The 27822-nt window shown below is 50.8% G+C and overlaps 1 protein-coding gene across 2 annotated transcripts in view; it reads left to right on the top strand.

The window, feature by feature from the left end:
- Positions 1-27822, top strand: part of CNTFR (ciliary neurotrophic factor receptor) — a 201518-nt gene that overhangs the window by 30230 nt on the left and 143466 nt on the right. For both annotated transcript variants that reach the window (XM_050987314.1, XM_050987315.1), the window contains one exon: positions 22434-22538. In XM_050987314.1, coding sequence (XP_050843271.1) covers positions 22434-22538 — 105 coding nt within the window. The remainder of the gene's footprint in view (positions 1-22433; positions 22539-27822) is intronic.

The following is a 27822-nucleotide window of genomic DNA, read 5'->3' as shown; positions in this document are numbered from 1 at the left end:
CCAGGCTACTGCAGGAGGGAAATTAAATCCTAAAGTGTAAGGAGTTTAGATGTTTCCTGTGCTGAAAGCATCAGACTTCAAGCATTTTGCAAATGGAGCCCAGGGGCCAGGTTTCCTTCTGCATAGTTTGGTGTGCACCATGCTGGGTTCCCGTCAGCTGCCTGGCTCCAGATGTACAACTGGCCTGCTTAGGCAGGAGTGGGGATGGGAGGAGAGCTCTCTGGTGGTCTCCTTTCTTGGTGTGCATCCCTGGGGACTCTCCCCTGCTCTGAGGCTGCTGGTGTCTGGGCTGAAGTTATCACCATGGGTCCTCCAGGTACTTGCAAATAGCAGCTTGACCTGATTCTCTGGCTGGTTTTGGGTCAAAGGGTCACTCTGACTCATATGCTGCTTCTTTGGCAGCATTTATCACAGAGCCAATAACTTTGGTGTCTTGTAGCTCCTTTGTCATGGGTGTGTGCCACCAGAAAAGCAATAAGGAGGGAGCAGGGAGTATGGGAGGAACAGGTCTGGGTTTTCTGTTCTCTCTTTCCTGCCTCAAATTCGGTCTGAGAAACCTTAAGGAGGGTCCTCAAGGTGGAAAATACATTGGAGAGGACTGGAATTGTGTTTTGCTAGATCCAAACGTGGCTTGTGGCTCTGCCACCCGAAGTCAAAAAAAAAAAAAACCCAGGCTGTGCAAGCTGTGAGAGATTTTGCTCTGTCTCCCATGCACCCACTGGAGTGGGGCTTTGGAACCAGGCATCTTAAACCACAATTTGATCTCTGTCTCCTCATGGTTGCCTCTGGACAAGGCAGATGTTGAATTGCATTGCTTCCCCTTCGTGTTCTCCTCAGACCCCCACAGCCTTGGCTAGTAAATTCTAAGCCTAAACTTCTCCACAGGAAACTGCAAAGTAAGTAAATATTCTCTTTTAGAAACTTCTTTTCCCATTGAATTGACTCTCTTGGTACTTTCATGCATTTTAAGAAGTCAGAACAGCTCACAATTGAAAACAAGCAATGTTTAGCTCCCGTGAAGGGAAATAGTCAGGTACCAGAAAGACTGTCATTTTCACCATGCTCTTACAAAAGAGGGTGTTACAGTAAGCTTGCTTATTTCACTGGAGGAGAATTCAGCAGGCTTGATGGAAACCGGATGAGACAGGCAGGGTAAATGGATTTTGCTGGGCGAATTGAAAGCAAAGGAACACGCACGTGTGGTGGCTGGTCAAGAATTAACTGCGTCTTGCAGAAACCAGGAATGAATTAAAGACAGAGAACTAGAAAGCCCTGAAACAACATCTGTCCAGCTATATTTCAGATCCCTTCACCTGTGGTATGACTCCAATGGCAACTGGATGCAGTAAGCCAGGTGGCTCTGCTGAAATGTCTCGCTGCATTTTGGCTCTCCATGGGCTGGAAGGATTAGGAGTGTTGAGCTCCAGCACGCTGCCATGCTGGTATAAGGTAGGTTGAGGGGGCTTTCTCCAGATGCAACATCCCATGGGGTCAGCATCACCTGCTGGAGATGGCCAGGAGCTTGTGAGAAGCTCTGAGGTAGAACAAAGGAAAAGGTCAGATGTCTCCTGGTCCCTGACCCCCAGGGCAGGAGTGATACCCAGCCTTGCTCATGAGGGCAGGAGGTTCTGCAGTGTTCTCCCACTTTTAGAGGGTGATGCCCAGTGAGCACAGTGTGGGGATCACTGCATCCCTTACTGGCACAAAGCTTATTCCCTGCTCCTGGTGCAGCATCAGTAAGGACCTTCTGTGGGAGTGGGACCTCTGTCCTGTCTTGCTCACAGCTGCATGGAGGCCTGGGGAGATGGGGCACTGGAGGCGTCTACAGTTTCTTATCTGTGCCCTCTCCTGCAAAGCTCACTGCCATAACATGAGCACATGGCTCCTGTCCTGCAGCCCTGCAGGCTCTGAGCAAAATTGCTTGTTTGTACCATTATAGCTGTGAAAAACCATCTTCCAGGGCCAGGGGCAGGGGGATGTATTGGGTTTGTGTGAAAGGCTTTGGTGGTGGGCGTGGGAGCTGCAGAGGTGGTTTCTGTGAGAAGAGCTGCCAGAAGCTCCCCCTGTGTCCATCAGAGCCAAAAACAGCTGGCTCCAAGACCTGCCACTGGCCATGGCCAGGCCCACCAGCAGCTATGGCAGAGACTCTGGGATAGCAGATTTAAGAAATGGGGGAAAAATTTGCAGTTGCAGCCAGAGAAGAGAGGAGTGAGGGGATGTGGGAGTGACAGCTCTACAGAGAGCAAAGGCCTGCAGAGAAGAGGTGCTCAGATGTGGGGCAGAGCTTGCCCTGCAGCCCATGGTGAAGACAAGGGTGAGGCAGCTGTGTCCCTGCAGCCCTTGGAGGTCCCTCCTGGGGCAGACATCCACGTGCTTTCTGTGGAAGACCTCGTGCCACAGCAGGGGGATGCCCAAAGGAGGCTGTGGCCCTGGGCTGGAGCAGGCTCCTGGCAGGACCTGTGGCCTCTGGAAAGGAGGAGGAGCCCACGCTGGAGCAGGTTTGTGGCAGGAGCCTGCCCATGTTGGAGCAGGCTCTTCCTGACCCTTTGGAGGGACCTGTGCTGGAGAAGTTAATGAACTGCAGCTGGTGAGACAGACCCACGTTGGAGAAGTTTGTGTAGGACTGACTCCTGTGGTTGGGAACCCACTTTGGAGCATGGGAAGAGTATGAGGATTTCAGCCTCTAGGAGGAAGGAGCAGCAGAGACAACATGTGATGAACTGACTGCATCCTCTAATCCCCATTCCACTGAGCCTCTGTGAGAGAGGAGGTAGAGGAAATTGGGGGTGAAGTTGAGCCCAGGAAGAAGGAAAGGGTGAGGGGAAGGTGTTTTAAAACTTTGTTTATTTTCTCATTACCTTACTCTGTTTCAATTGGTAATAAAATACATTAATTTCCCCAAGCCGAGTCTGGTTTTCCAATGCCTGTAATTGATGAGTGATTTCTCCCTGCCCTAATCTTGACTGAGGAGTTTTTGCTGTGTTTTCCACCTTCCCTGTTCAGCTGAGGAAGGGAGTGATAGATAAGCTTTGGTGGGCATCCAGCCTGGGTCAGCCCACCACAGGGAGCTCTGAGCTTCATCCCCTGGGGACAGCCAGGCAGGAGTCCAGCAGAGGGGAGGGCAGCATGGTTGGGTGTGCTGTGCTTCTCCCAGCCTGATGAAGGAGCCTCAAAACTGCTGGGGGCTCTGTTGAATGTGTGTGGACAGCTACAGGCAAACAGCCTTTCTGGTGTCATCCTAAGGTAAACCACCTTGGCAGGGAAAAGCCTGAGTGCCAGCATAAAATATCCTCCTTAATCATACCCCAAGATACTCCTCTTGCAGAGACTTCTTTCCTAAACAGGAGTGACATTGGCCAGGTATAATGCACAACAGCAGGCTCCTTGTGTAGCAAATGTGACCCAGAGTGTTAGGAAGAGGGTTTTTGTTCTTCCATGTTGACTGTCTTGCCTCCCCGGTGAGCACTGAGGCAGAAATATGCTCATTAATAAAAAAAAATTGTGCTCTGCCTCTTGGTACTGACTCTATTTACTTTAGTAAAGGGAAGTTATAGTCTCCATCAGTATAAATCAGGAATAGTTGCCAGTGCTGTGTCCCTTGGCCGGCTCATGAGCTCCAGCCAGAGATGAGGAGCAGAGGCACTCGAATAGGGGGCAAATAATAAGCAAATTATAAAGCTTACCATTTATAAGCTTATAAAAAATAAGCAAAATCAGGTAAAACCTGATGAAAGGTAGGGCATCTCAAGATGAGGGAGGCTGCTTGAGAAGGGGTGGCCTGGGAAATGCTTAAGAAGTGCCTGTTTAACCTTGGAGCACTACCCCCTACATGTAACCCATGAGTGCGTTTGGATCTCAGGGCTGATGATCCGTGCATGGCTCTTGGATGTTTTATTTATGTTTTCTGTGCATTTGAAGCCAAAACACCTGGAGTCTCTCTTCATCACTGACCTATATAGGGTGCAAGGTGGAGATGTGCTTGGGCTCAAAGCCTTGACTGCAGATTCACAGATTGACCTGGATCTTGCCTTTTTTGTGGGAAATGGCTGGATCTGAAAAACTCTGCTGTTCAGCAGAGAGATGCTGGCCATCTCTGTTTGTTGGTCAGTGGCACAGACCAGTTCAGCATCATGGTCGGTGTCAAGGCTGAATGGAAACACGATACTCCTGGATGAGAGGGATGGAGAGTAAATTTTACATGGGCCCTGATGGCACGGGTGAGCTAAGTTTATTTCCCCTTTGCCAAAAATGAAGTCCTTCAACTTGCAAGGTGTGTCAGCAGCCCTCAGTTTTGCAGAGATATCAGTGTCCCTGCTGTTTCCAGCACAGGGTTCCATGTGGCCCCACTACTGCTTTCCTCTGGACCTGTTCCATGTCAGCCTCTCCCTTGCCCCACAGCTGGCACAGCCACTGCCTGAATTTCCCCTTCCCTGCCAAGGTGCAGCTTGCATCTCCCTATGTGTCAGCAGGCACCTGGATGCCCTTTGAAGGGAAAGGGAACTTGCTTGCCTGGAGCTCCTGCTGGACTTAGAAGCAGACCGTGCCCTGGGGAGATGTAGGGTGATCACTTTCCAGTTGCTGTCATGTCAACAGAGACCTGCTATGGAGCCACAGCTGCTGTGGGACAGGCTCTCTGTCTTGCTGGAGAGTTTGTTTTCTCTCACCAGCCTCCTTTGCTGGGTTAAAGTCTTTGACCTGATGAAGTCTGGCAAGCTGGGCTCCTTGTGAAGCGTGCCTTGGGAAGGGCATTGCTTAGCACTGGGTTGTAGCTGACCATTGCAAAGCAGCAGCAGGATTTTTACCTAGTGACAGCATTCCTGGGTTCAGCTGCCTGGCAGGAGGCTGCCTGGACCCAGAGCTGTGGTTATGCAGCTGCTGCAGTGGCTTTTGCAGCACCCTAGGAGCCCTGTGCCACTGCCATTGCTGGAGGGTGTTGCAGGGGCTGGAAGTGCTTCTAGGTGTGGGGTTTCCAGCTGCCAGGCTGTGCCCTCACTGAGTGTCTGCATCTTGGTCTCTCCCACTACACCAGAAGAACAGGCAGGGTCCTCCCTCCCCCAGAAACTCCAAGGGCAGAGCATTTTCAGTGTGAACTACCTCTGTGCCTTTCAGTGGCTTAGAAATGTCCGAATCTTTATGCTAAAGCACTTCCCCACTCTACTCTAGCAGGGCTGGGCCCCGCTGCCCCACACCTCTGGATCTGTCTTCCTTACCTCTCCATCCTTTCAGGCCCCCACCCCAGCCTAGCAGTGCTCTGGGGAGAAGCATCCTTCGGGGCGTGGAAGCTGGAGAACCAGACAGCAGCAGGACGAACAGAGAGAGCACGTTGGTGCATCCTAGCCAGCAGTGCCCCCTGCGACTGTCACATCTCCTGCCAGCCAGATGCCGCCCGTGGATCCCATCTCCCACGGGCAGGCACGGGGACCCCATCGAGTGCCTTTTAGCAGGAGGCCAAGGCTGCTTCTGGAAGCTGGGAGGACAATGAAGGCGCTGAAGCAGCCAGAGCACGGCCGGGGGCAGAGGGGGACAGGCAGGCAAGGGGAAGCCATGCAAATGGGGACTTTGATGTGGCTGCAAGGACCGGGGCTGGAGCATTGTTCCTATCACATCACATCAGTTTCACATTCCTCATGCAGGAGTGATCAACGCTTTCAGGGCCAGACAAAAGAGCGGGGAGATGAACAAAAGCGAGAGGGGGGGCTCTACCTACTGCAGAATAGAGACAGAGGATGAATTGCTCTCTTGGCAAGCCATGGAGATGGGCTGGCGGTTGCTGTGCTTTAGAGCACCAGCTTAAAATTTTTCTCTTTTATTTAGAGGAGGGAAAAAAAAAAAGGAGAAAGGGTTTCCTGTATGTAAAAGGGGGTATAAATAAGATAGCATGACAAGTGTCTGTGGTCCTCTTGCATTCCCTTGCCAGGTCTCCCCAAGTGATGACTCTCATCCTATTGCAGAAGTGCTCTCTTGAGAAGAGCTGGCAAACATGGGTTTGACCCAGACTGCAAGGTGAGAATACTTTCAAGGGAACCTTCTCCCAAAATTAACAAGGTGAATGGGCTTGGAAGGGCCTGACCACATACCGTGGAAGATGAGGCTCTGCAGAGCCATGAAGGTTGCTGGCATCAGCCCTGGAACGGGGGAAGAGCCATGTTGAGGGAGCTGACTATTGTGCCCACCTCTCCTGAGCTGGAGTGTGAGGAGTAGAAGGGTGGAGGAGGTGAGGAAGCACTTCATCTTTGCAACTGGCCACTCTGGGGTCCTGCCTGTTGCTGCAGGGATAACTTGGTCAAGGCCCTTCACTGGGCTGGGTTTTGCTGGAGCTGAGAGCAGGGATAGGGCCCAAGGCAGAATATGGCACAGGTCCACGTGTGCAAGTGCTTTTGTGCTGCCATCTCAGCCTTTGCTGCAGCCCCAGTGGCTGAGCCCAGGGTCACTGAATTCTGGAATTGCTCGCTTGTTTTTCCATCCCTGACATCTCCTGGCTCTCGCCTGTCACTGACTCCTCTCTTCTCTTTGAGCCTGGGTCCCCATTCTGCCTTGCCCTCAGCTTCCTGCTTTCCCTGCTGTATGCTGCCATGCCCTTACCTCAGGGAAGAGTTCATCCTGCCAAATCTCTATTTTCCCCTTGTGTGTGCTATCTGCAATTCGGATTTTGCCTGTGTTAAGTGGAACTTAATAGCTCCTCAAGGATACTCCAGCCTCTCAGCCTTTCCCAAAAACCTTTCTCCTGTGGAAGCATAAACCTTGAACATTGTCCCCCCTGCACAGCCACCCCCTGCTCTCCCAGCCCCACGCACTGCTCTGGCTGCCCCCCCCCTCAGCCCTGACCCACAGCCCCCTCCCCTCCCTCAGCTCCGGGCCCCTCTGCCTGAAAGGCTGTCAATCAGGCTGAATTGTCTGGTGGTTTTGTGATGTGGAAAGACTCCCACCAAGGAGTCAAGGGCCAGGCTGAGACCTTTAAACTCGATCCCATTTGTGTCTTAAATCAAACAGGAATCCAGGTCCTGGGATGGAGGGGGAGGTTTAAGGGGATGCAGGGGCTCAAAAGCCTCCACTGCCCCCCCTGAGTTTTCCTGGAGTCCTTTCCCCACCTGCACAGTGTGGAGCAGGGAATGTGCCCATGGCCCTGGAGTTGAGGGCTTTGTTTCCTTCTGTAGTCCTCTGCTCTGGGGGTTGGCAGCACTGCTTCCTTTAGTGCTGGCCCTTTGAACGACCCTGTGCCTTGGGGTACATGGCAGAGGTGGTCTTCTGAGCAAGGCTTGAGGAATATTCTGGGAAGGGGAGACTTCCCTAGGGAAGGGAGGGTTTCTGGGATCTACTGTTGGGAGCATATGGGGCTGGGGAGGTGGGCAGAGCTCAGCAGCATCTCTGGTCTCACCAGTCTGTGGTGGCTGCTGCTGAATGGGAGGATGTGGGTGCAGAGGACAGATCAGTGACTGATGTCCTGGAGTTGGTTGCAAAGTTTAAAGTGATGGTTTAGCCTCCTGCCAAGACTCTACAGGTAAGCTTGACCTTACTGGGCTTTTGTCACTGCAAAGAGGAGAGCGCCCTGGTGTGCCCTTGGCTCAGTGGCTTGAATCATACAGTGCCTGGTGCTGAAATTCATCTGCTGGTGCTCATAGAGAGGGGATAAAACCAAAAGGAGATGTCCCAAATTCCAAATTTACTGCCAGAATAGGGCATCAGGGCAGGCAAGGAGTGTTAAGCACTCTCTGCTTGTCCTTGGTGTGTGTAAGGATGGGCTCAGTCTGCCGAGGCAATCTCATCTTAAATGGCAGGTTGAAATTCCTGCTTTTTTCTCTAGAAGGGGGTTTGACAGCAACAGAGATAGTGCTGCCCTAGGGTTGAGCCCCATTTCATCTCATGGGGTTTGCTGGGGGCCCTTGAGCTAGGGTTGCTGCAAAGAGGAGGGAGAGCAGGGCTGGGTGGGGAACCAGCTGCTTTTTCAGCTCAGTTCATGTCTTTCTCTGCCTGGTTGCAAGCAAAGGGTTTGCTGCTCTTTTTTTCTTCAAACTTCTTTCCAAAGTCCGCACAGGTCAGAGATTTCATTTTGTCTTCCAGAGGGTATGTTGCAAATCTCTCTTCCCCTGACAGAGCCATGTTTCCAGGAGAAGCCTGGAGCTGCCTTAAGACATGTACAAGCTCAGAAATGCAGTGGCTGTGTTTATTTTTTGTGTTCTGGGCAAAGTCAGAGCTGCTGCCGGTGCTAAGTAAATACAGAACTACCCTCATGAGTGACTGCATTAGCCAGGGCCATACTTGCTGCCTGCATGAAACCAGATGGATATATCTGGGGACTGGAACAGCAGCTTTCTTGTGACTAGCAAAGGCAGAGCCACTGGCATTTGGATTACCAGCTCTCCAGTGCTTTTAACAGAGTGCCAATGTTTGACAAAACCATTAAGTTAAATTAAGCCCTACGTGTTTCAAGTGGATTCTGAGACTTCTGGCTGACTCATTAGTAAAGCTGTCTCTTCTCCCTTTCGTCTTTCTCTCTCTTTTTTTTTTTTTTTTTTTCCCTTCCTCCCCCTCCTCCATTTAATTCCCTCTCAGTAGCTGATTTTACTGCTGACATTTAAAAGCAACATGTGGAGACTCAAGGACAGACCTGGCATTGGGATGGCGCTGCTGCGAATTCAGACGTGCCCGGTCCCGCTGTGGTGGGCAGGGAGGATGTTTGGAAGGTGTTTGCTGGGTCCCACAGAGCCTGCGTATGGATTAGCCAGGGATGCTCCGGCCCCTGCCGAGCCCACGGCTGCTCTGCTTTTACCCATTGCCAGTGTTATTTATGGCCGGGGTTGCTGCTTTGCTGGGCCGTTTCCAGAGGGCAGAGAAGGATGCCCTCGGTTCCGCGGGGCTCTCCAGGGATAGCAGGGAGCATCGGTGGGAACAGGGGCAGCGGCAGCACGGTCTGTCCGAGTCACCTTGACTTGCCTCTGGCCAAAGTGAAGTACTTTAAAGAGGCACAGGGCGATGACCTTGTAAATGGATGCGTGACCCAAGTGCTTCCCTGTGGCGTCGGCTTCTTTGTGTCCCTGATACTGCTCTTCACGCCTGTGGGGAATCACTGGGGCTGGGGGGTGGTGGTTGCTGGGGTCTCATTTGCACAGCTGCGTCTCAACCGTGCAAGCTCTGCTGGTCACTGGGGTGAGAAATGCTGTCAGCCGTTCCCCGTCCCTCTAGCAAGGCTTTGCCTAGGCAGCAGAGCCCCTGTGGGACCTCGCTCTGGCTGCTGGTGGAGCTGTAGGTGCCCTGGAGAGTATTTCGGGGGTGGAGTGTGAAGAGGCTGAGCACGAGAGGGGCACCAGCACCTGCGGCGCTGGGATTTGGAGGGATGGATGAACTCTTCCTGAGGACCAAAGGCAGCTGCTTCACCGGAGCTGTGCTGCTGTCTGAGGTGGTGTCAGGAAAGAGGGAGAGCGGTGGCATGCAGTGGGCTTAATGGCCAGGGATAGAAAAGCACTCAATAGTGTTGGAGTGAAGGTTTTGCAAGCAGTAAATGTACTGAAGGAGACCCGATGGAGCTTGTGCACTAAGGAGAAGATCCAGCAGCTGGATAGTGGAACAAAGCTGGAAAGGGCTTTCTGCTGGTGCCTGGGGTTTTGCAGTACTCTGATGTGCTGCTCTGTAGGCCTGGTCCATGGAAGGATACTGTGCCAATGCTCTACTGTCAGACAGCATCCCATATAGAGGCTCCTGTCCCTCTGCCTGAAAACTTCAAAATATCAGTTGCAGATGATGTGGGCACTGCAAACTTTGGAGAATCTGGTCTGCACTGCTGGAACAGCCTTCCCACTGAGCAGGTCACTGCTCTTTGCACTGAAATTCCCTCAAACCCCTCTGCTCCTGTGCACCTCTTGCCCCTGGGTCTTTGCTGCCTTGGCCCCATGTTTATCAGGTCATTCTGAGATGTGGCCTCTTGATGCACACGATCTCCCCTCTTGCTCTTCCTGTCACAGACTGTCTGGAGAGGAGCCAGGAGCTACACGAGGGGAGCTTTCAGCAGATGAACATGATTTGGTCGCGGGTGTGCAAAGCTGGAGTGTTAACCCACAGAAAGCACATCTGGGTGAAGCCTTGGGAGAATGTCAGCGCTGTGGAAGCTGCTCCCATGGACAGCCAGAACATGGTGCCCGTCACCATACCTCCCTGCTGTGGGCACAGCCCCCACCTCCCATCAGTGTCTTGTTTCTCTGGGTGCTCTCTCGTTATTTCCATGTTCATTAATGCTGATACGCTCAATTGCATCAGCTCGGTCTGAGGGACCAAGTGCAATCCTGTGCCTTCATTTGCATCCCCGCTGCCTAGCTGTTGCCCAGGCAATGCCAGGTGCTTTGACATCATTACCCAGCCAACTGGCATCCTCTCTGCCCCATTAACCTTCCTGTAATTGACTTCAAATTGAACGCGGAAGGGAAGGGGAGGGGAGGAGGGAAACTGTCTTGAAAAGGCAACTGTTTGTGCCACCATGGAACAGGGCTCTTTGTTTTTTGAAGGGAAAGCTGTGGCAGTTGTTTACAACTGGATACAACCAGGTTTGGGAGGGGTTTCTTATCTGTTAGGAAGCTGTCTTGGTTTGCAGATTTCCTCACCACCATCTCCTGGGGGAATGAGATGTCAAAACTCCTTGGGGTGGTTTTGAGCTGGGGAACTTGGAGGGTTTGTGGAGAAGAATGAAGTTGGAGATGTTGGGAGCAGAGGGTCTGTGCAGCCCGGGAAGGGAAGGTGAAGCAGGATGTTGAGGGGCATCTTGACAATCTCAAACTCCTTGATGGGTATGGAGAGGCAGGAGGTGGAGGGTTTTTTGTGAGCACCAAGGGACAGGGCACAGACCACAGCCCAGTTTGGGATCAGCCAGTCAGGCATTGAGAATCATCTTGTCCCCATATCAAACACTGAAACAGGAATAGGAGATGGGGAAAAGTCCCATCTTTGAGATGCTCAGCCCTGACCTTCAGAGCCTCTGTACCTGAAATGGCTGGTCTCATGCTCCCTGCATGGCACTGAGTTGAGATCTGAGTCAGGCTACAATATTCTATAGCTCAGATCCTAAATCCATTCTGGTAACTACAAATACTCTTTTTTTATTTTTAAATCTAAAATTTAATTTTGAAATAATATAAAACTTCTCTGGAGTTTTTTCCATTTAAAAGTAAAACTTGCTTTTTGTGTCATTTTTGTTTTGTCCCCTTTTGGGCCAAAGTCACCCAAACAGATGCTTCACTACAGATTCTCTACCACTGAACTGGCATCTTCTATCAACTTGAGTCAATTTTATTTATTCACCTTCTGCTTGCACAGCATTGCGGCCGCCAAGTCTTCCTGTGTTTGCTCATGACTTGTGCTGGATGTAATTCGTTAGGCTTAATTGAGCTGCCAGAGGAGAAGGGCAGTGCAGGAGTGGATGGATGGAACCCTTGGCATCAGCTGCTCAATTGCCAAACCCAGCAGAACTGGTCCTGCTCCAGCAGAGCACCTGGACAAGGCAGGGCTGCCCAAGGTGGGCAAGTGCTGAGCTTCTCTTGCAAGAGAAAAATTTATTTCCCATGTGCTTCAAAACTGGGGAAAAGGGGAAATACTTTAGAACTTTACTGCCTCCTATTCACTATTTACTAATGTTATTGTTTTATTACTTATTACTTGTTACCTATTAAGAGGGGAGGTAATTCTTCACTGTGTCCTTAGGTTTTTAGAAGGCAGAGCTGAGGAACTTTTGGCAGGAGGGATTTCATAAGATCTAGGATTTCAGATGGCATGATCCTTCCTGCCTGGCATGGGCTGTTTCTTGCATGGCTTCATCTCCTTATTCCCTGCAAGAAGCAGGAGTCTACACAGGACCAGAAAAACCTGGGTTTTTTTGTACAGACCTTGATTTGCTGCTGGGCTGTGGTGATAGGTAAACTGCTCATCCCCTCCAAGACAGGAAATCTTTATTTGGGGTGAACCTTGGGGCTGTCACTCCTAAGTGCTGTGTTACAGAAAAAGTCTGATGGAGGCAATCACTGGCACTTGTGGGTGTTAGTCTGGGGTCTGACTGTCAGCCAGGAGAGGGTGTTCAAACCTTTGGTGGTCACAGTGCTTGGAGGCAGGTCAGGGATGGAGGAAGTGCAGCATTTGAGATCTCTGGGCTTCGGCATGCAGCTCAAGCTGGAAGTGGTGTGACTGTGCCCTCAGCAGCTCTCTTGGGGAGCTCAGGCCCCTCATACTGCACGTGCAGCCAGTGAACCGTGGTGTGAGGGGCACAGCTCTGCCTCTGTTTCCCCTAGAGCTAACAGAGCTTAGTATCAATTAGCAGCTTAATTTGTAATTAATAACTTTCTGTCTCTTTTCTAAATGGCTTTCGGAGGGGGCTGGTACAGGAGGGTCACCCAGCCTGCGACGTGCTGTCATCAACTGCTGAGCATCCTGAGATTTGGGGGGTGGGTTAGGACATGGGTGGTGTTAGAAAGTGGGGAAACAGCCCTGGCAGGGATTTGGGATGCAGGCTGTCCTGGAGATGAGTCTGGAACCTCAGAACAGTAATGCTTTTCTGTATTTGCATCTATGAGTGCTGGCTGATAACCCTGGGGTAAATGTTGATCACTGAGCAGGGATCAGTCCAGGCACTTCCACCCTTGTAATCCTTCTGTGGCAGCCACCTCGGCCGTGCTGCCCACACGGGGCTGCCCGTGTGTCTGGCGAGTGCTGCGAGGGGCTGGCAGGGCCATGGCTTCCCACTGCGAGTGGGAGCTCCTCCAGCAGCACAGTGCCCCAGTCCAGCTCGGGATCTTCCTTTCTGGGGCTGACATATGTCATCTTCCTTGCAGGTCTTTGTGGGTTCCCCTTCCTGTCCATATGGATGGCTGCTTTGCTGGCTGTACCATCCTGTGACGGTGTGAGGGTTCTCCAGCCTGCAGAGCGCCCTTTGCACGGGTCCCTGCCGTGTAGGAGCTGGAGCTGCTTGCCAGCAGAGGCAGTGAGTGAAGAGACAGCAGAGACACAATCAACCCAAGGCCACCCAGCAGAATGAACTTGCCCTTCCTTGTGCCCTGGGGAGCTGCTGGCTTTAACTGTGTATAAAGTGTATAACTGTATTAAACATTACTGTTTAACTGTAATGTTGCTCTCCAAGTAGTCTTCCTGGTACTGTCCTCCAAGGAAGAGCTGGATGTAATGATGATGATCCCATTCCTTCCCAATCCCCATTCTGCTCCATCCTTTTCTGGCATGCATGCTCCATGTAAGTGGTAGAGAGGACTCCTGCCTTTGTGTCTTGCTCCCATCTCTACCTCCCACTTTCTCATTTTAGGATAGAAGTGCTGTCTTCCTGTTTCTTTAGTGATTATTCCTGAATGATCAGTTGCTGTTTTATTCTTTGAGATATCAAAAAAGCGTCTGTGTACAGGGAGAAAAAAAAAATCTTCTGTGCTTCACCTGGCAGAGGAGAGATGGCAGAGGAGAAAATGCAAAGAGGATGTGTGCAGCTGTGGGAACCACTGGAAAACGATGGCAGGATGTCAGCACTGGGGGATGCTCTGCATGTCCCAGGTGGAGTGGGAGACAGGGTGTCTGAGGGATAGATGTTCTTATGTCATTCCAGCCTAACCTTCCCTGTGTGAGTGATGTAACTGGGTTTGGGTTGTTTGTGTTTTTCCATTCCAAGGCTTTTCAGTGCCCAGCTGTTTGAGCCAAGTGTTCCCTTAGCATTTGAGGCTCTCTGTGCAGGGAGAGATTTGCATCTGAGTTGTTTGGCATTCATTTGCTGTCCAGTGGGTCTCCTGTCTGGAAAGGTCTGCAGTCAGGTCAGAAGCTGAGTTAATTTGCACTGAAAGGCAGGCATACTTTGTTTTCCATGCTGGTTTCTTCCAGAAATCCCATTTGAGGTATTTGTTCTCTTATTGAAGCCATGTTAGGAGCCATGGCAGCCTCCCTGCAAGGCTGGAAAAGAGACAGCTAGCCTGAAAGGTGCAAATTAAACCTGTGCTCAGATAAAAACTGCTATTGCACTGTTAATGTGGGCCTTTCTTCAGAGTTTTGGGGCTTTTTGCTCGCAACTGAGGAAGAAATACTTAGCAAAGGTCCTGTGGGAAGTAAAGCAGGCTCCAGAGTTCAGTTTGCAGCTACATTGGATTAAATACTTTGAAAATTCAGGGGAAGAGTGCCAGAGGGTCTTTAACTCTCATTTGGACCAGCTCATGAAATGATGAGACAGGGCAGGCATTTTGGCACAGCTTGCCTGTGAGGAAGGAGACTTGGGAAGAGCAGCTGTGTGGCTGTGGTGCTGCTGAGAATGGGGGATGTGGCCACTGCTCAAACACAGGAGGTGTTTGGTTTCAACTTGATTATCCAAAACCTTTGCTCTTCCCTGCCTGGGTGTCAGAGTTGGCACCTGTGTGGGTCATCTCCTCGGTGTCCCTACAGGAATATGTCCTGCAGGGATTGCTCCAGAGCCTAGCTCCCAGCAGAGTGTTTGCATCCCAGGTGGGTGTCAGCACTGACAGCCCAAGGGCCATTGGTGCAGCAGTAAGGGTCCCGGTAGGCTGGGGTAGAGATACCCCAAAATCATGTGTGTGGGGGAGGCAGATCCAGCTGCAAGTCTGGAGGGGATCAAAACCAGGAGAGGCCATAAACCCTCTTTGCTGTTAAGGGGCTCTTGGTGACTTGTTACACCTCTGTGTGTTGGAGACGCTCTTTGCACAGTGCACAGCTCATCCCAGCCTGGGGGTGCTCCTGAGGCCTCAAACACACCCTTTTCATGCCCTGCAGCAAGATTGTCAGGGCTTTGACAGGTAAAAAGTGATCCCTTCTGAGTGGTATCAGCACCTGAGCTTTTCTTCCCCTCCCCTTGCACGCTGACCAGCCCAGGAGGGAGCTGGGAGAGACACCCATCAGTGATGCCACGGCTGTGCCACCTGTGGAGGGTCTGGTGCCAGTGGAGAGCCAGCTGTGGACTGCAAAGGGTTAAAGAGACATTGACAGTAAACAGAAAGAGAGGACAAAGCAAGTCTGCTGTAATTATGTAGCATTTATTATTAATACGCTGGAATTGCTGGAAGCAGGCTCTGTAATGTGAATACTGATACAGAGGTTCAGAAGACAATTTAGCTCATCTGTCTGTTTATTAGCTCCCTCAGCTCCGGCAGGCAGTGAACTAAAGCCTTGTTTGCCACTGCCTTGTTGCTGTCCCTCCCTCTGCCCCTGAACTCTTCGCTGTTTCCATGAAGAAACCTGGTTTTGCTCATTCTCTGTCTGGGCACTGCAGCAATGCATGGCACGATCCTGGACAGCCAAGCACGGCTTTAATCCTTGACCTGAGCCTGCCTGTTGGCCAGACATGGCCCAAAGCGTGGCACTGGGCTGGGCAGAGCCATTGCCCTTCTGAGGACAGCACAGCCACAGCCGAGGCTGGAGTGGGATGTTCCAAGTCCCGGGGCACAGGGCTGCAAATCCTTGGGGAAGCAGCAAGTCCACATGGCATGGGCTGCTGCAGGTTTTGGCCCACAGTTCATCATGGGGCTGTATGAAGGGAGAGGACAGAAGAGGTTTAGGAAGCTGCCTGGGAAGTAATTGGGAAGCTGTCTAGGAAATAATTAAAGGCTGGTGGGGTGGAGAGAGCAAGAAGAAGTTAAACCATCTGTCAGGGGTTGCAACAAGTTTCTTTTTCCTTCTGTGGCTTGATAGGATTTGTCATTCTCACTTCTGCCCAAGTTTCTGAGCTTCAGCCTGGGTTTTTCTGCATATCCTGAGCATTTAGGACATCCATTCCCTTATGTATTATACAGTAGTTTAAAGAGGATTAAAACAATAGCTAATCTAAATGATGAATGATGAAGATTGCTCAGCCTCTGAGCCACCGTGATTTTTCTAGCACACAGATTAGTCAGCTCAGTAGCTAAATATTGGGGCAAACAGTATAAATCCATACACATAAGCCTCCCTGGCTTGAATAGGATAGAAGGATTTAGAAATGGGCTCCTACACCACTCTGTGTCTTGTCACGGCATCTGTGGCCGCCTCGCTGACACGACGGATGGGGAAGGCGGCTGGTGCACAGCCCAGGTGGCCGAGGAAATACAGCATCCAGTGCTGCTGGGTCGATGCTGCTATCAGATACAGATGGTGGCAGGAGAGGGAAGGGATCGATGCTGCTCACCTCCCTGCTGCTGGAGCTGGCTGTGTGCTGCTTGAGCCTGGGGAGGCTGATCCTGTCTCTCAGAGAGCAGAGGGATAACACAGGCTGGTGGGGTTTTTCTTGCCTGAAAAGGCTGGTGTGGCTGCCTTCTATCCCAGCATCAGTGCCAGGGTGGTGCTGGCAACCCCCAGGGAAAGTGACCTGTAGGAGAGAGTTTGTACTAGCACTGGACTGACAGCAGGTTTTTCTTAAGTTATGAAGCTGAAGGATTTAAATCTTTTATTTATATGTCTGGTCGAGTCTGTCAGAGTTGTGTCAAATATTTTTGACAAGCAAAAATGCCATTTGCTTCACCTTAATGAAAAATGATTTTTATTTTCTCCCCCCTCCAGGAACTAAAGGAATTGTAGTTTCAATTGCAGATCCAAAAGCTCCTCAGGAAAAAAAAAACAACACATCACAAAACAAAACCTAAAACCTGATTGTTGTGAGAGTTGGCTGTTAAAAGAGGCTCTGGGCTGATGTTTTGGGTCTGTGTAAAATGAGGGTCTGGAGAGCATTCAATCATATGGTATCTCCTTTTATGAAGCTTTCTGGGCATATTATTGTAATGACGTTTAATGGCACTGATTTCTTCATCTTAACCAAGTGGGTCTTTTCCCAGTCCCACATCATTTTAATTTGTTCTCCTTCTGAGAAGCATGAGAGCTGGGACTGGCTTGACTTGGCACAGAAGAAGAGCTGTGTTGGTGTTGTCTCATCCCTCCTGGTGGGGATGCATCTGGCTGTCTAAGGCTGAGGGTTTGTGTAGGCAAAGCTTGCATCAGGACCAGCACTTGTCAGAAGACCTGCTCTCGAATATTCTCTGCTCCTCTAGAAATAATTTGTTTTCTGTTGTTTAATAGGGAGCATTAAACATGGACATTATTGTTTTGGCCAAAACAGTCTGCCTAGCCCAAGGTCCTGTAGCTGAGTAAGCCCTGCCTCCTCCTTCTTCCCAAGCTGAAAAGCCTTGGTGTGCTTGGAATGCCATGTTGCAGAAGATGCTTTGTTCCCCTTCCCCTGTGCCTCTACTCCCTCTCTGTGAGGACCAGGACTGTGTGTGGTGACCATGTGACAAGCACATAGTGGACTTGTACAGTGGCCACATGGTCTGGGTTGGGGCAGAGGAGTGCTGGACCCTGTGGCATAGGTCATCTGTGCCTCAGGACATGGGTGCGAGTCCTGCCCAGGAATGCAGGATGGAACTGTGTCTGGATTTTACCTGGTCTCTTCATTGAGTGAGATCTGGTTTGAGATTCAGCCTGGGTCACAGCTGACTGTGGAGAAGGTCTGGTTGCCACAGCTGGAACTGCACATGGATGCCTTCAGCTGGCTGAGTAGTGTGGGCAGAGACACAGATACTGCAGGCTTGGGGAAAAGACCATATGTCCCCCACACCCTCTTTCCCCTTCCTTCCAGAGTTTCAGGCAAGGCTTGCTTTGCCTATGCCCTCATCTTTGGACACAGATCTCCTTTCTCCATAACCTAGCCCAGTGCTTGGTAAGAGAAACCCTTTCTTGGGTGCCAGCTGGGAGGAGGGTAGGGCAGTGGGGCAAGCTGACAAACACTCACTGCTCATCCTGAACTGTTTGTCTGTGCATCCTGACTCAGGATCAATGTGCCACAGCCCAGTTCCCTGCCTTGTGTTGCTTCCCCGGGGAGCTGTCAGGAGGCTGCTGGAGCCATGCGGTAACATGGGTCTCGGGGAGGCAAGCAAGGTCAGATGTCTGCTCAGAAATGAGATTGGCAATGATGCCACCAGTGCTGACAAATGGCCTGTCATTAATCTCTGACTCATGGCAGCAGAGAGGGCAGCAGTGGAAGAAACCCATGAGGTCACTGGCAGCCTCTCTCCCACGGGACCTGCACACAACTTTCACCCTAAACCTTTCTGCATGGGGTGGGCTCGTCCCGGGATGGGAGGGAGTTCTTTTTCTTCACACCTGCCCTGAGTTTTTGTGCCTGTGTGCAAGTGCAGGGCACAACTCCAGACAAGCTGCAGTCAAGGCCCTGAGCACCTGGGAACTGGCACAATCATACAGTCCCCATGGAACTGGATTTTGGATTGTGGCATAGCTCTGTCTCAGCACTGGTGCAAGCAGGATGAAGGCTGAAACAAAGCTTGTGTTATCAGAGTGTTGCAATACCGTTGTGAGACAGGAGGTGCTGTGTGCTGGGAGAGGCTGCAGGGAGCTGGGGGAGACCAGACTGGGATGCTCAAACCCTGGCTGTGCTCCCTCATGCTGGGGCATTGCCAGGGCTGAGTCTGCAGGGTGCTCAGCCCTCTTGCAGAGCAGCTTTCCCTCCCCTCCTGCTCTTTGAGTCTCTTCAAATGCTTTTTGTAGAAAAGGGGTCTTTCCCCAGTTGCAAAATACTCCTTGGAGGTTATAGCCAAACAGACAGGACTTTCTGAGGTAGTGGATGCTAGTGGAGATGCTGCACTCCCTGCTCAGCCATGCTGGTGAGCTGCACAGGGCTGAGCTGCCTTTTAGGGCAGCTGTTGGTGCTACAACCTTTGTACACAATCAGGGAAGAGGTGACTTTCTCCTCTGGATTATTTGGGGGTTGCTTCAATCTCTTTTAGTACATAAGGAGACATGGTTATTCCACCTCAACTCACTCCAGATGCTTGAACCTCTCAGCGTGCATTGGGGAGTGGATGGGCAGCAGAAGGCAGAGGCTGCAGTGTGGGATTGGGGTTGGGATTGGGATTTCTGGGTCTGGAAGGGCAGAGAAAAGGGGTGCACTGATAGGGATGAGGAGGTGCTGATTTTGGAGAGTGAGTGCTGCCTGCCACCACCCCAGGCTGCTGCAGCAGTGGCACAGCCTGAGCTGTGCCTCCAGGACCTTCCCCCTCTGCCTCTGCTGAGCTACGATTTAATTTTCCACTTTTCTTCCATCCCCTCTTAACTGGAAGAAGTCCTAAATAAAGTTGCTGTCACTTTTATTTATGGGCACAGAGGAAGACACGGACAAAAAGCCTGTGTGCTCCTGACAGCTACAAAGCATCCGGCTGTTTTTCCTCGCTCGCCTTGGCGAGGCAATCGATCTGGGCACAGGCAAGCACCCTCCCTGGATGCATGGAGCTCCCACGTGCCCCTGCCCAGGGCACCCATGAGGATGGATGGGAGGGGGCTCTGCATCCTGGGTCCTGGCTCTCAGCTGATGCAAAGCCAGGCTTGTCTGGGAGTACCTGTCCTAAACTCCTGGACCCCTGAAAATACAGACGCATGAACACGCCTGCCTTAAGAATCCATCACAGGCTTCTTGTCTCCATCTTGATTGGTTCCAGTGAGGTCAACTTTTTTTAATAACTCCTGGACTTCAGCAGGGAAAACTATTTCCTTCAGGAAATAATATAATTAAGGCTGCCTGACACTTCTGATTATAAGCCCCTGTCTTCAGTTGCTTGAAACTATGCCAGCCTTTAACCATTTGGACTGAAACTTCACATGTCTCTGCCTCCGGCTGAATTTTTTTGGAAAATTTTAGCAAAGAGAGTTTTAAGCTGCTCTCAGAACAGGGTTGGCGGGGGGAAGACATTAGTTTATCCACAGTTAAAAATAAAATTTAAAAAAAAACCCAGAAAGATTCTTGCAGTCGCGCTGAAGAAATTCCAGTATCTTTGTGCTGTGAGACTGGGCCTGACAGCTTTGGGGAAGGTTTTGAGCCAGGCATCAGGGTTCTGCTTGTTGCTGACGCCACAGAAATCCGCCATCCCCGCGCCAAGTGGCGAGGCTGTGAATCGCGGGCTGTGTGGGTGTGTCACCCACGGCGTGTGCGGGGAGCGCCCCGCAGCAGGAGCTGCTCTGCAAAACCCGAGCCCCCAGCTCCTGCAGGGATTTCCCAGCATTTCCCCAGGGCTGCTGGGAAATGCTGGGCCCCTTCTGTTGGTGCAAGTAAAATTCGTGGATCCCTGACCAGCGTAGCCCCAGTTTGTGCTGGAGAGAAAGATTTTTGGCAAATGATGTGTGTTTGGAATTTTTTTTTTCCATTAAGCAAGTGGTTCAGTTATCCATTAGACCTTGCTGTGCCATGCGGATGCATCATGTGGGACATGCAGCATGCCATAGTGCTGGGCTTCCTCCAGCATTTTGCAAGGACCTGTTTAAAAAGTTAGTGCTTTTGCAGGCAGGTTTCTCTTAAGTCAGCTTGTTGCTACAGAAATGGCCAAAGCAGGAGAATTTCTGTGGGGCAGCCCAGACAGGCCCTGTAAAATAGGTGTCACATTGATGATGTGCCATGACCATGGCATTGCTGATGTCCTGGTGATGCAGGGTGAGCTCAGCACTGATGCAAGCCCTCCTGCAAAAACCTGACCCAGGACTTGTGCCTGCTCTGTGGCTGAGGATATTTGCTCCTTGTGTGAGCCCACCTGACCAAGGCTGTCCCATTATTATGGGGAAGCACAGCTCACAGGTCTTCTCTCTGGCTCAGCAGAACTCATGCCCCAAGTCAGGTCTTTCAGCTGGTGACCTGTTTTGGACAGGCTGAGTTCCTCCAAAATCCGGTTTGACCTCAACTTGAAGCCTCTACAAAAGCAAGTCATGCTTTGATTTCCGTGTGGAAAGCTGGGCTGCTGGACCTGTGGCAGGGCTGGCTCATCTGGCTCAGCACAGGGCACAGAGGTGGCAGAGAATGTCAGTCCTTTCCGCAGGTTCCAGAGATGTCTCTCAGAAAAGGCACTGGGATTTTGCACTTTGTACCCACAATAATGTGCTGTCTCCCTCAGGGTACTCATAGCTAAGCTCAGTCTTTCTCAGGTCTCTGCCAAACTGGAATTAGAGCCTAGGAGGGTCTCTGGCAGGTAATGATAAATGAGCCTCATCTCTTGCTGTAGCCTGGTCTCCTTTCTTGATCCACTTCATCTGTGGGTAGGGAAAAAACCCAACACGCCCAACCAAAAATGCTTCCAAAAAATAACCAAAGAGTTACATTTGCATTGCAGAGTGAGAGGAGGCTTGGTGGGGAGCAGCCCTCTCCCCTTCTTGCCAGTCACTCCTCAGCTCTGGGATGCCTGGCAGAGCAGGTTTTGAATGATGGGGCATTGTGAGTGCTGAGCTTGGGGCAGCTGGAGTTGAATTTCTTGGTGGCTGACACCTGACAAGTGTGATAAATTGCGGCACACCGCAGCTGCCGGCATGACAAACAGTCAGCTTCCCTCCTTGCAAACTCGGGGAAAATTATGTAATTATTTCCAAGCACTTTGCAAATGAGTGTTTCGCCATCAGGCACATAGTGTAGTTTCGGGGGGTGGTCATTTATTTATTTAGGTTTTGTAGACAGGCGAGAGGTAGAGGGGGGTGTTGTAGTTTGGGTTTCTGCAGCATCCTCCCAGTGGTTTGTCCAGGCTTTGCATGAGGTCCTGGGAGGAACTCTGGCAAAGCTCATCAGCTGAGGGTTGGGTGCTAATTAAAGCCTGTGGTGTTCCAGGCTTGCAGTCACTGTCACCCTTGGGAAAGAATCTCTGCAGGAGTGAGTCCCAGACTTTTCTCTTGCCAGTGGGTTTTGGCTCCTATTTTTCATTTTTAATAATGCAGAACCATAAGACTTTTTTTTTTTCCTCTTCAAAGCATTTTAAAAGAAGTAGGGGGAGGAACACAACCTCAGCCACAAGAGCTTGATAATGAGCACAGATCTCGACTGATAATTTGTTTGTCTAACACAAAAAGCGCATTTCCTGCTGTAAGGGAGGGCACCACTGGTTACACCAGTGCCTCTGACGCCATCTCACCAGACAGCATGTCAGACCTAGCACAGAAAGTCCTCCTCCTGTTTCCAGTCCTCGGTGTCTGTGCTGCAAAGCCATACAGGCATGTTTTCCTCTCCACACTCTTGGGTTCAGTCAGACTGGCCTCTCCCTGCACCCTTTAATACATGTGTGAGGCTCTTCAGGATCAGGGCTAAGGCAGCACAAGACCTCATGGGTGAATGCCTTGGTGCTGGGCTGACAGTGTGGTGTTGCTGTGCTGTTCTGTCTGGGGAGCATTCCTTTCTGTCTTTAAAGAAGATCAGAGATGCCCTACGCTGCAGGGGTCTTTTTTCCCCTCTCCCATTTCGTGTCTTTGAATCGAAATAATTAAGCAAATACGTGCTTTGGGGCTGGACTGTGATGCTCTTGTGGGAGGGCTCTCGTTTTAACTGGGTTTGTGTTTGCACCGGTTACCCCCAGCTGTCAGGACTGGGAAACAGATGCCCCCTTCCTTGGTTGTTTGCTGAACCTGAAGCAATGGCAGAGTTTCACCTGGTAACCTGACAGGTTGTCTCTTCTGTTTTGTTGAAGAGAATCCCAGATCTGAGCAGTGAGGGTTGGACGAGCAGCCAGAAGAATTGCCCAGGCGTTTATGAGAAGTTGGGGACGCCCCAAGGACTCTGGACTGGTGGAGAGGTAAGAGGTGGGCTAAAAACCTTGCTCACCCAGCTTGTCCTGAGTTGGTGTGCTTTGTGGGAGCACAGGACACGTGTCTTCTGGTGAGGATGGTGGTGTTTATTAAAGTGTGGTAACGGCTGCTCCTGGCTCTGGCTTGTGAGCAGCCTTTTAGCTGCCATGCAAAGAGGGCAGACGCTGAGAGTGGTTACTTAGGATGTGGCAAGTATGGTTATTTAGGGGCAAGTATGGATGAACAGCCTGGAAAATCCCATGTTATGGTCTGCCCATGGACAACTTCTCCAAAAAGAGCTCTCCCACTTGAGAGCCCTTGGGCAGCCCAGAGGTACACAGTCCAGCCACAGTCACAGAGGTCCCATGTTGTGGCTGAACCGCTCTGGAGCAGGTAAGTGTCACCCAGCCCAGCTATATGGTGGAAGGTGAGGTGCCATATCTTGCAGACAAGCTCAGCTTGAAGCTCTCAGGTCTGCTGGGTGTTTTTTTTTTTTTTTTTTGCTTTCCTGCCCTGCCAGGCTGCAGCATCAGGGATGAGGGGCAAGGGCTTTGCTTGGAAAGGAATGCTCCCCTTAGGAGACCACAGCCATGGGCTAGAGGATGCCCCACCTCTGAGGCCTGTTACATGTGTGCTCAGGATGGACTGTGGTAAGGCAGTGCTGTTTGAGGAGGGGTTTGGGATCATGTTCTTTGAGCCACTGTGGAGCAGGGAAGGAGCCTGGAGATGGAACTGCCCCACCTGGGGATGCAGACCCTGCAGAACTGTGCGGGGGAAGCCCAGCGCTTGTTGGTGCTGTGCCTGAAAAATGAAAGTGATGAATTAAAATTTAACAAGTCTCTAAATGCCAGACAAGGACGTCTTAAGTGGGAATTGTCACTGTTTGACTAGTGCAGCCTCTCACTTAGCTAAAACTGCATGGCTTTAATTATGTTGATCCTAGAAAGCAATATTCTCCACCAAAGAGGAGAAACTGGTGACTAAAATAGCATGAATTATGAATTTTCCCTGTGCCCCTTCCCTGCCTTCTACCCCTGCACCATGCTTCCCAGAGTTGTTTTGCAGGCCCTTCAACCCTGGATAAGCAGAGTCCTTTATCCTTTGAGCCACAAGCAAGGACAGAAATGCTCCCTGTGTGCATGGTTGATTGTTTGCCCTGGAGTTAAAAGGTCAAGGCTAAGGACCCCAGGGGTGGGCAACACCTGATGGAGCCACACTGGGGACTGAGCTGGGGTCTGGGCATGCAGAGGTGCTCTGCAGCAGCAAAACCCTGCCCTTGGCGTTGCTCCTTGGTGGCATCCGTGGAGCAGCATGGAACAAGGACTCCTTCCCTTCCCATCCTCGAGGTGGATCAGCCCACCCACGGGACTCCTTGCAGCTCTGCAAATAGAGCAGCTCGAGCAGGGTACGTCGCTAATAATACCAATTACTGTTACATGCTGGCTACAAGGTACACTGGCAGTAATGGGATCCTGGGGGGATGAAATGAAAGTGATATAATATGGTGAGATAAATTAGCGTTGTAAAATTAGCCATGGGTCTAGTCAGGGATCTGACAAATGTGTCGCAGCTTTGGTACAAGCTCTGAGCACCGCTGAATTGGATTTAGTGGCCCAGAGCAGAGCAGATGGGAGCAAGGGAAAAAAGAGTTTGAGGGGTCTCCATGCACACTTGCTGCCAGTTAATGCTGCTTGTTTCTTCCTCGGATTTGTGCAATGATACGTCCCCTGACGCCTGCTTGTGCATGGCAGCAGATGAGTAAGGGCCCAGCCCAGATGATGTGCTGCTAGAGGAGCTTGAGCCTGGCAGAGAGATGGGAAAGGGATTGGAGAAGCATCAGCAGGCTGGTACTCCTGCCAGGTTTGCTGCGTCAGCTGCTGATCCCTGCCCTGCATCACTGGCTGCCTCTCCCAAGTTTGCTCCAAAAGGATTTGGTGGTATGTAAGGCAGGCATTTGCACAAGTTTTAGCTGTGAAGAAAGGAGAGGAAGCTGGTTTCTGCTTCCACTGTTGCAGGCTGACCTGTTTTCCCATGCCTGGATGGGCTCTGGGTCAGAAGGATGTCAGGAGCTGGGCATCCCAGAGCCCTGGGACTTCCTCCTGTTGACCAAGGGTGTACAGCCAACTCTTTCCCATCCAGATGCACACTTTATTCTTCACCCTCTGAGGCAGAGGGTGGAAGCCAGGAAATGGGGTTTTGTGCCTCACGGAGACTTGGAAATGGGTGTGGTCAGTTCCAGTGGGATCCACTTCCTGGTGGCTCATTAGGACAGGCTCCACCTCAGGGATGTGAGCACTCCTGCCCATGAAAGGATGACAGCCTCTCATGGATTTGTAAATGCAGGATAATTGCATGTTTAATGGCTGACATATTATGTTGCATCTGGGGAGAGACAGACATGTTTTAGGTCTGGTTTGATAAGGCATGTTCTGTGACTCACTATAATGATAAAGGGAGAGAAAAATTCTGAATATGCTTGGTAGTGCCTGGCAGTGGAGTTGAGGGGGGCAGAGGGGTGGCAGAGCCATCTGTGCGAGGCCTCTCCCAACTCATGCCAGGATGGTTCAAGAGGAATGGTGGGTATGTGGCAGATGTGTCTGTGGGAAGGAACCAACCTGTCACATCCATGGGGATGAGTTTGTAGAGGTCAGGCAATGCAGTTCTGCAGCACCACCAGCTTGAGAAACAAATGCCAAGGGATTGTCTCAGCACTCCCAGAGAATCCCCAGAGAGCTGAGCCAATTTGTGTGCTGAGCCTGCGGGGCAGAGGCCTAAGGAGAAAAGCTGCGCTTTGTGGGAGGTCAGCCCGGCCACTGCCACCAGCCCCTGTGTCATCCTTTGCCCTCCTGCTGCAAGCAGGGCACAAGGTGACAGTGGTGACACACTTCAGGTATATCAGCCAGCCCCAGGGCTGAGTTATCCTGCTAAAACCAATGGGGGGGATGAACTGCAGCTGCAGAAGGAGCCCCTTCCCTCAACTTTCCTGCTGGAGAAGTAGTGGTGTAGGACTGCAGCAGGACATTGAGCCAGCAGCTGGACTGCCAGTAGCAGCATAAATAGAAATACAACTTCTCAGCTTCTTGTGCAGCTATGATATATCTTGTTTATATTGACTTTCTTAAACCTCTAAAATACATTGTAGATTGATCTACAAATCTGCAAAAAGCACCTCTTTTTTTTTTTTTTTTTTTTTAAGCCTAAAGCAATTTTCTGCCTGCTCCTTGTGGTTGGCTCTGAACAGACACATGTTCTCTTGTCCTATTTGAGGCTGGCATGCTGCCACAGTGGTAGGAAGTTTAGCAATACTTGAGCTGGATCGATTCAAGCCCATTATCTGTGCTGCCTGGGACTTGGTGGTGAAGGGGAAGAAAATATTCTCCCCAGACACATCAAAGCCCTGTGATAAGGACACACAGTTAAGCTCTATTTATAGATGGACAGATGTCTTGCCAAAGCTTTGCTGCTGTCACTTGATTATGCAGTTTTTGAGTGCTTAGCAGTGTTAGGATCTGAAGGTGTCTGAGGTGTGTCCCCCCAGGCACAGCCCCAAGCAGTACAGCTTCTAGGTGGTCTCTTGCCTTCTTTCAAGAAGGGACCTGATGTTTAGCTAGTAAGGATGAAGTGGCTGAGAGATCTTTTCTTGGAGTTGGTGACCAAGGTAAGGTCAATAATTCCTCAGTTCTTGCATCTGCATAGACCTACAGAGACTTTGGAGCTCCAGAGCAGAGCTGCTATGGATGTCACATCAGAAAGGTGTGGCTGTTGAGCTGAGGGTTCATGGCTTAAGCATCTCCTGGGGTACCTGGCTCTCAGCTCTGCCACCCTCCCAGCAAAGAGATTTTTTTCCTACTGTTCATCCTAAACCTCCCAAGCAGCAAGGTGTAGCCACTGACATGTTGTATCTCATGAGTTTTCCTTCTTTAAGAAAAGCTTTCAAGGATATTTGAATCAGGACCAGTCATGCAAGCTGCATATTTGGAGTGGTTCCCCAGGCCAAGTTGTCTCAGGTCTTGGAGTGTGTGTGCACATACATGTTACATGAGTGTTTGATTTTTGAGGGGATGGTGGAAAGGGTGATGTGAAATGGATTAGCTAATCCAGATTCTGCTCCTGGTGTGAAGAAGTGCTCGTGCTCATTTCACAGACCTGTCCTTAATTTCCTTCCATACGTTGCTCTGTCACAATTGTCGTGAATTTGGCAATGGGAGAAGAGCAAAGGCTTCATTCTGCTTAGCACTGAGTGTTGTTGTTAAAGGTGCTATGCTGGCTTTCTCTTGGTTCTGACCCTAGATAAAGGAGGGAAAATCTTCTCCTAGCATCCAGTGGGAACCTTTTGTTTCAGATATGCCCACTGTCACTTTCTTGCTATGGGTTGCTGTGAAGAACCTGGCTCAGTGTCCTCAACAGCTTCCCTGGATATTTCAGTGGCCCTGGCTGAACTTCCTTTAGTTAAATAACACTGTGACTTCTCTTGGGGCTCCCAAAACTATGGGCAATGTCTTGATGTGGTTCAAGTGCTGTGTGACGTGCTGGCTGTGCCTCTGCTCCCACAGCCCAGGCTGCTGCTGATCCCTTTGCTGCCTGGGCAGGCAGCTGGCAGGACCATGCTGGCACAGAGCAGGTGCTCCTATACCCAAGCCCCACACCAAACCACAGCAATGAGCTGGAGAATTTCACAGTAAGTGCTCTTTTTTAGGCCTCAGTGAATTGTGGCTCCAGGAGGGATGTTGTTGTATACGGACAGGTTTGGGGAACAAAACCTGACTTCATTCATTTATTTAACACTCACTAGCATCTATTTAATCTGGATCAGGTGCAGGATAGGTGCATGATGGATCCTGGCTGTGTGCCATTCCCAAGGCTGAGAGAAAGGAGATTTCTCTTCCCTGGGGTGTCCATAATGTGTTCTCCTGCACGGCTCCTGCGGAGCCCTCCGAGCACGGTTTGGTTTTAGTCTGTCTCCAGGGCGCTGCTCAGCTCTGCTCGTATATCCCTCTGATGAGTGGGCAAGACAGGAAGCAAATACCTTTGTTACAAAACCACATATGGGCTTTCAGTGGGTGATGATACTTCCCCAAGCTATCTGTCTAGTGAATGCACTTTCCCTCCTGCTTGTTTATATTCACAGGAGTGTTGGCTTAGCTGCTCAGGTGAGCTGTAGATGTCAAGAAATATGTCAGTTTCAGGGGAAGGCTTTAATGCAAGTCTTCCTGCTGTTCTGTGATGGATGGTGGGTGACACCCCAATGTGCCAAGAACCAAGGGAGGAGGAGTGGGACATTCTGCTGGGTCT

Source organism: Serinus canaria, chromosome Z, assembly GCF_022539315.1.
Source record: "Serinus canaria isolate serCan28SL12 chromosome Z, serCan2020, whole genome shotgun sequence".
Lineage (NCBI taxonomy): Eukaryota > Metazoa > Chordata > Aves > Passeriformes > Fringillidae > Serinus > Serinus canaria.
This window is presented reverse-complemented; position numbering and strand designations above follow the sequence as displayed.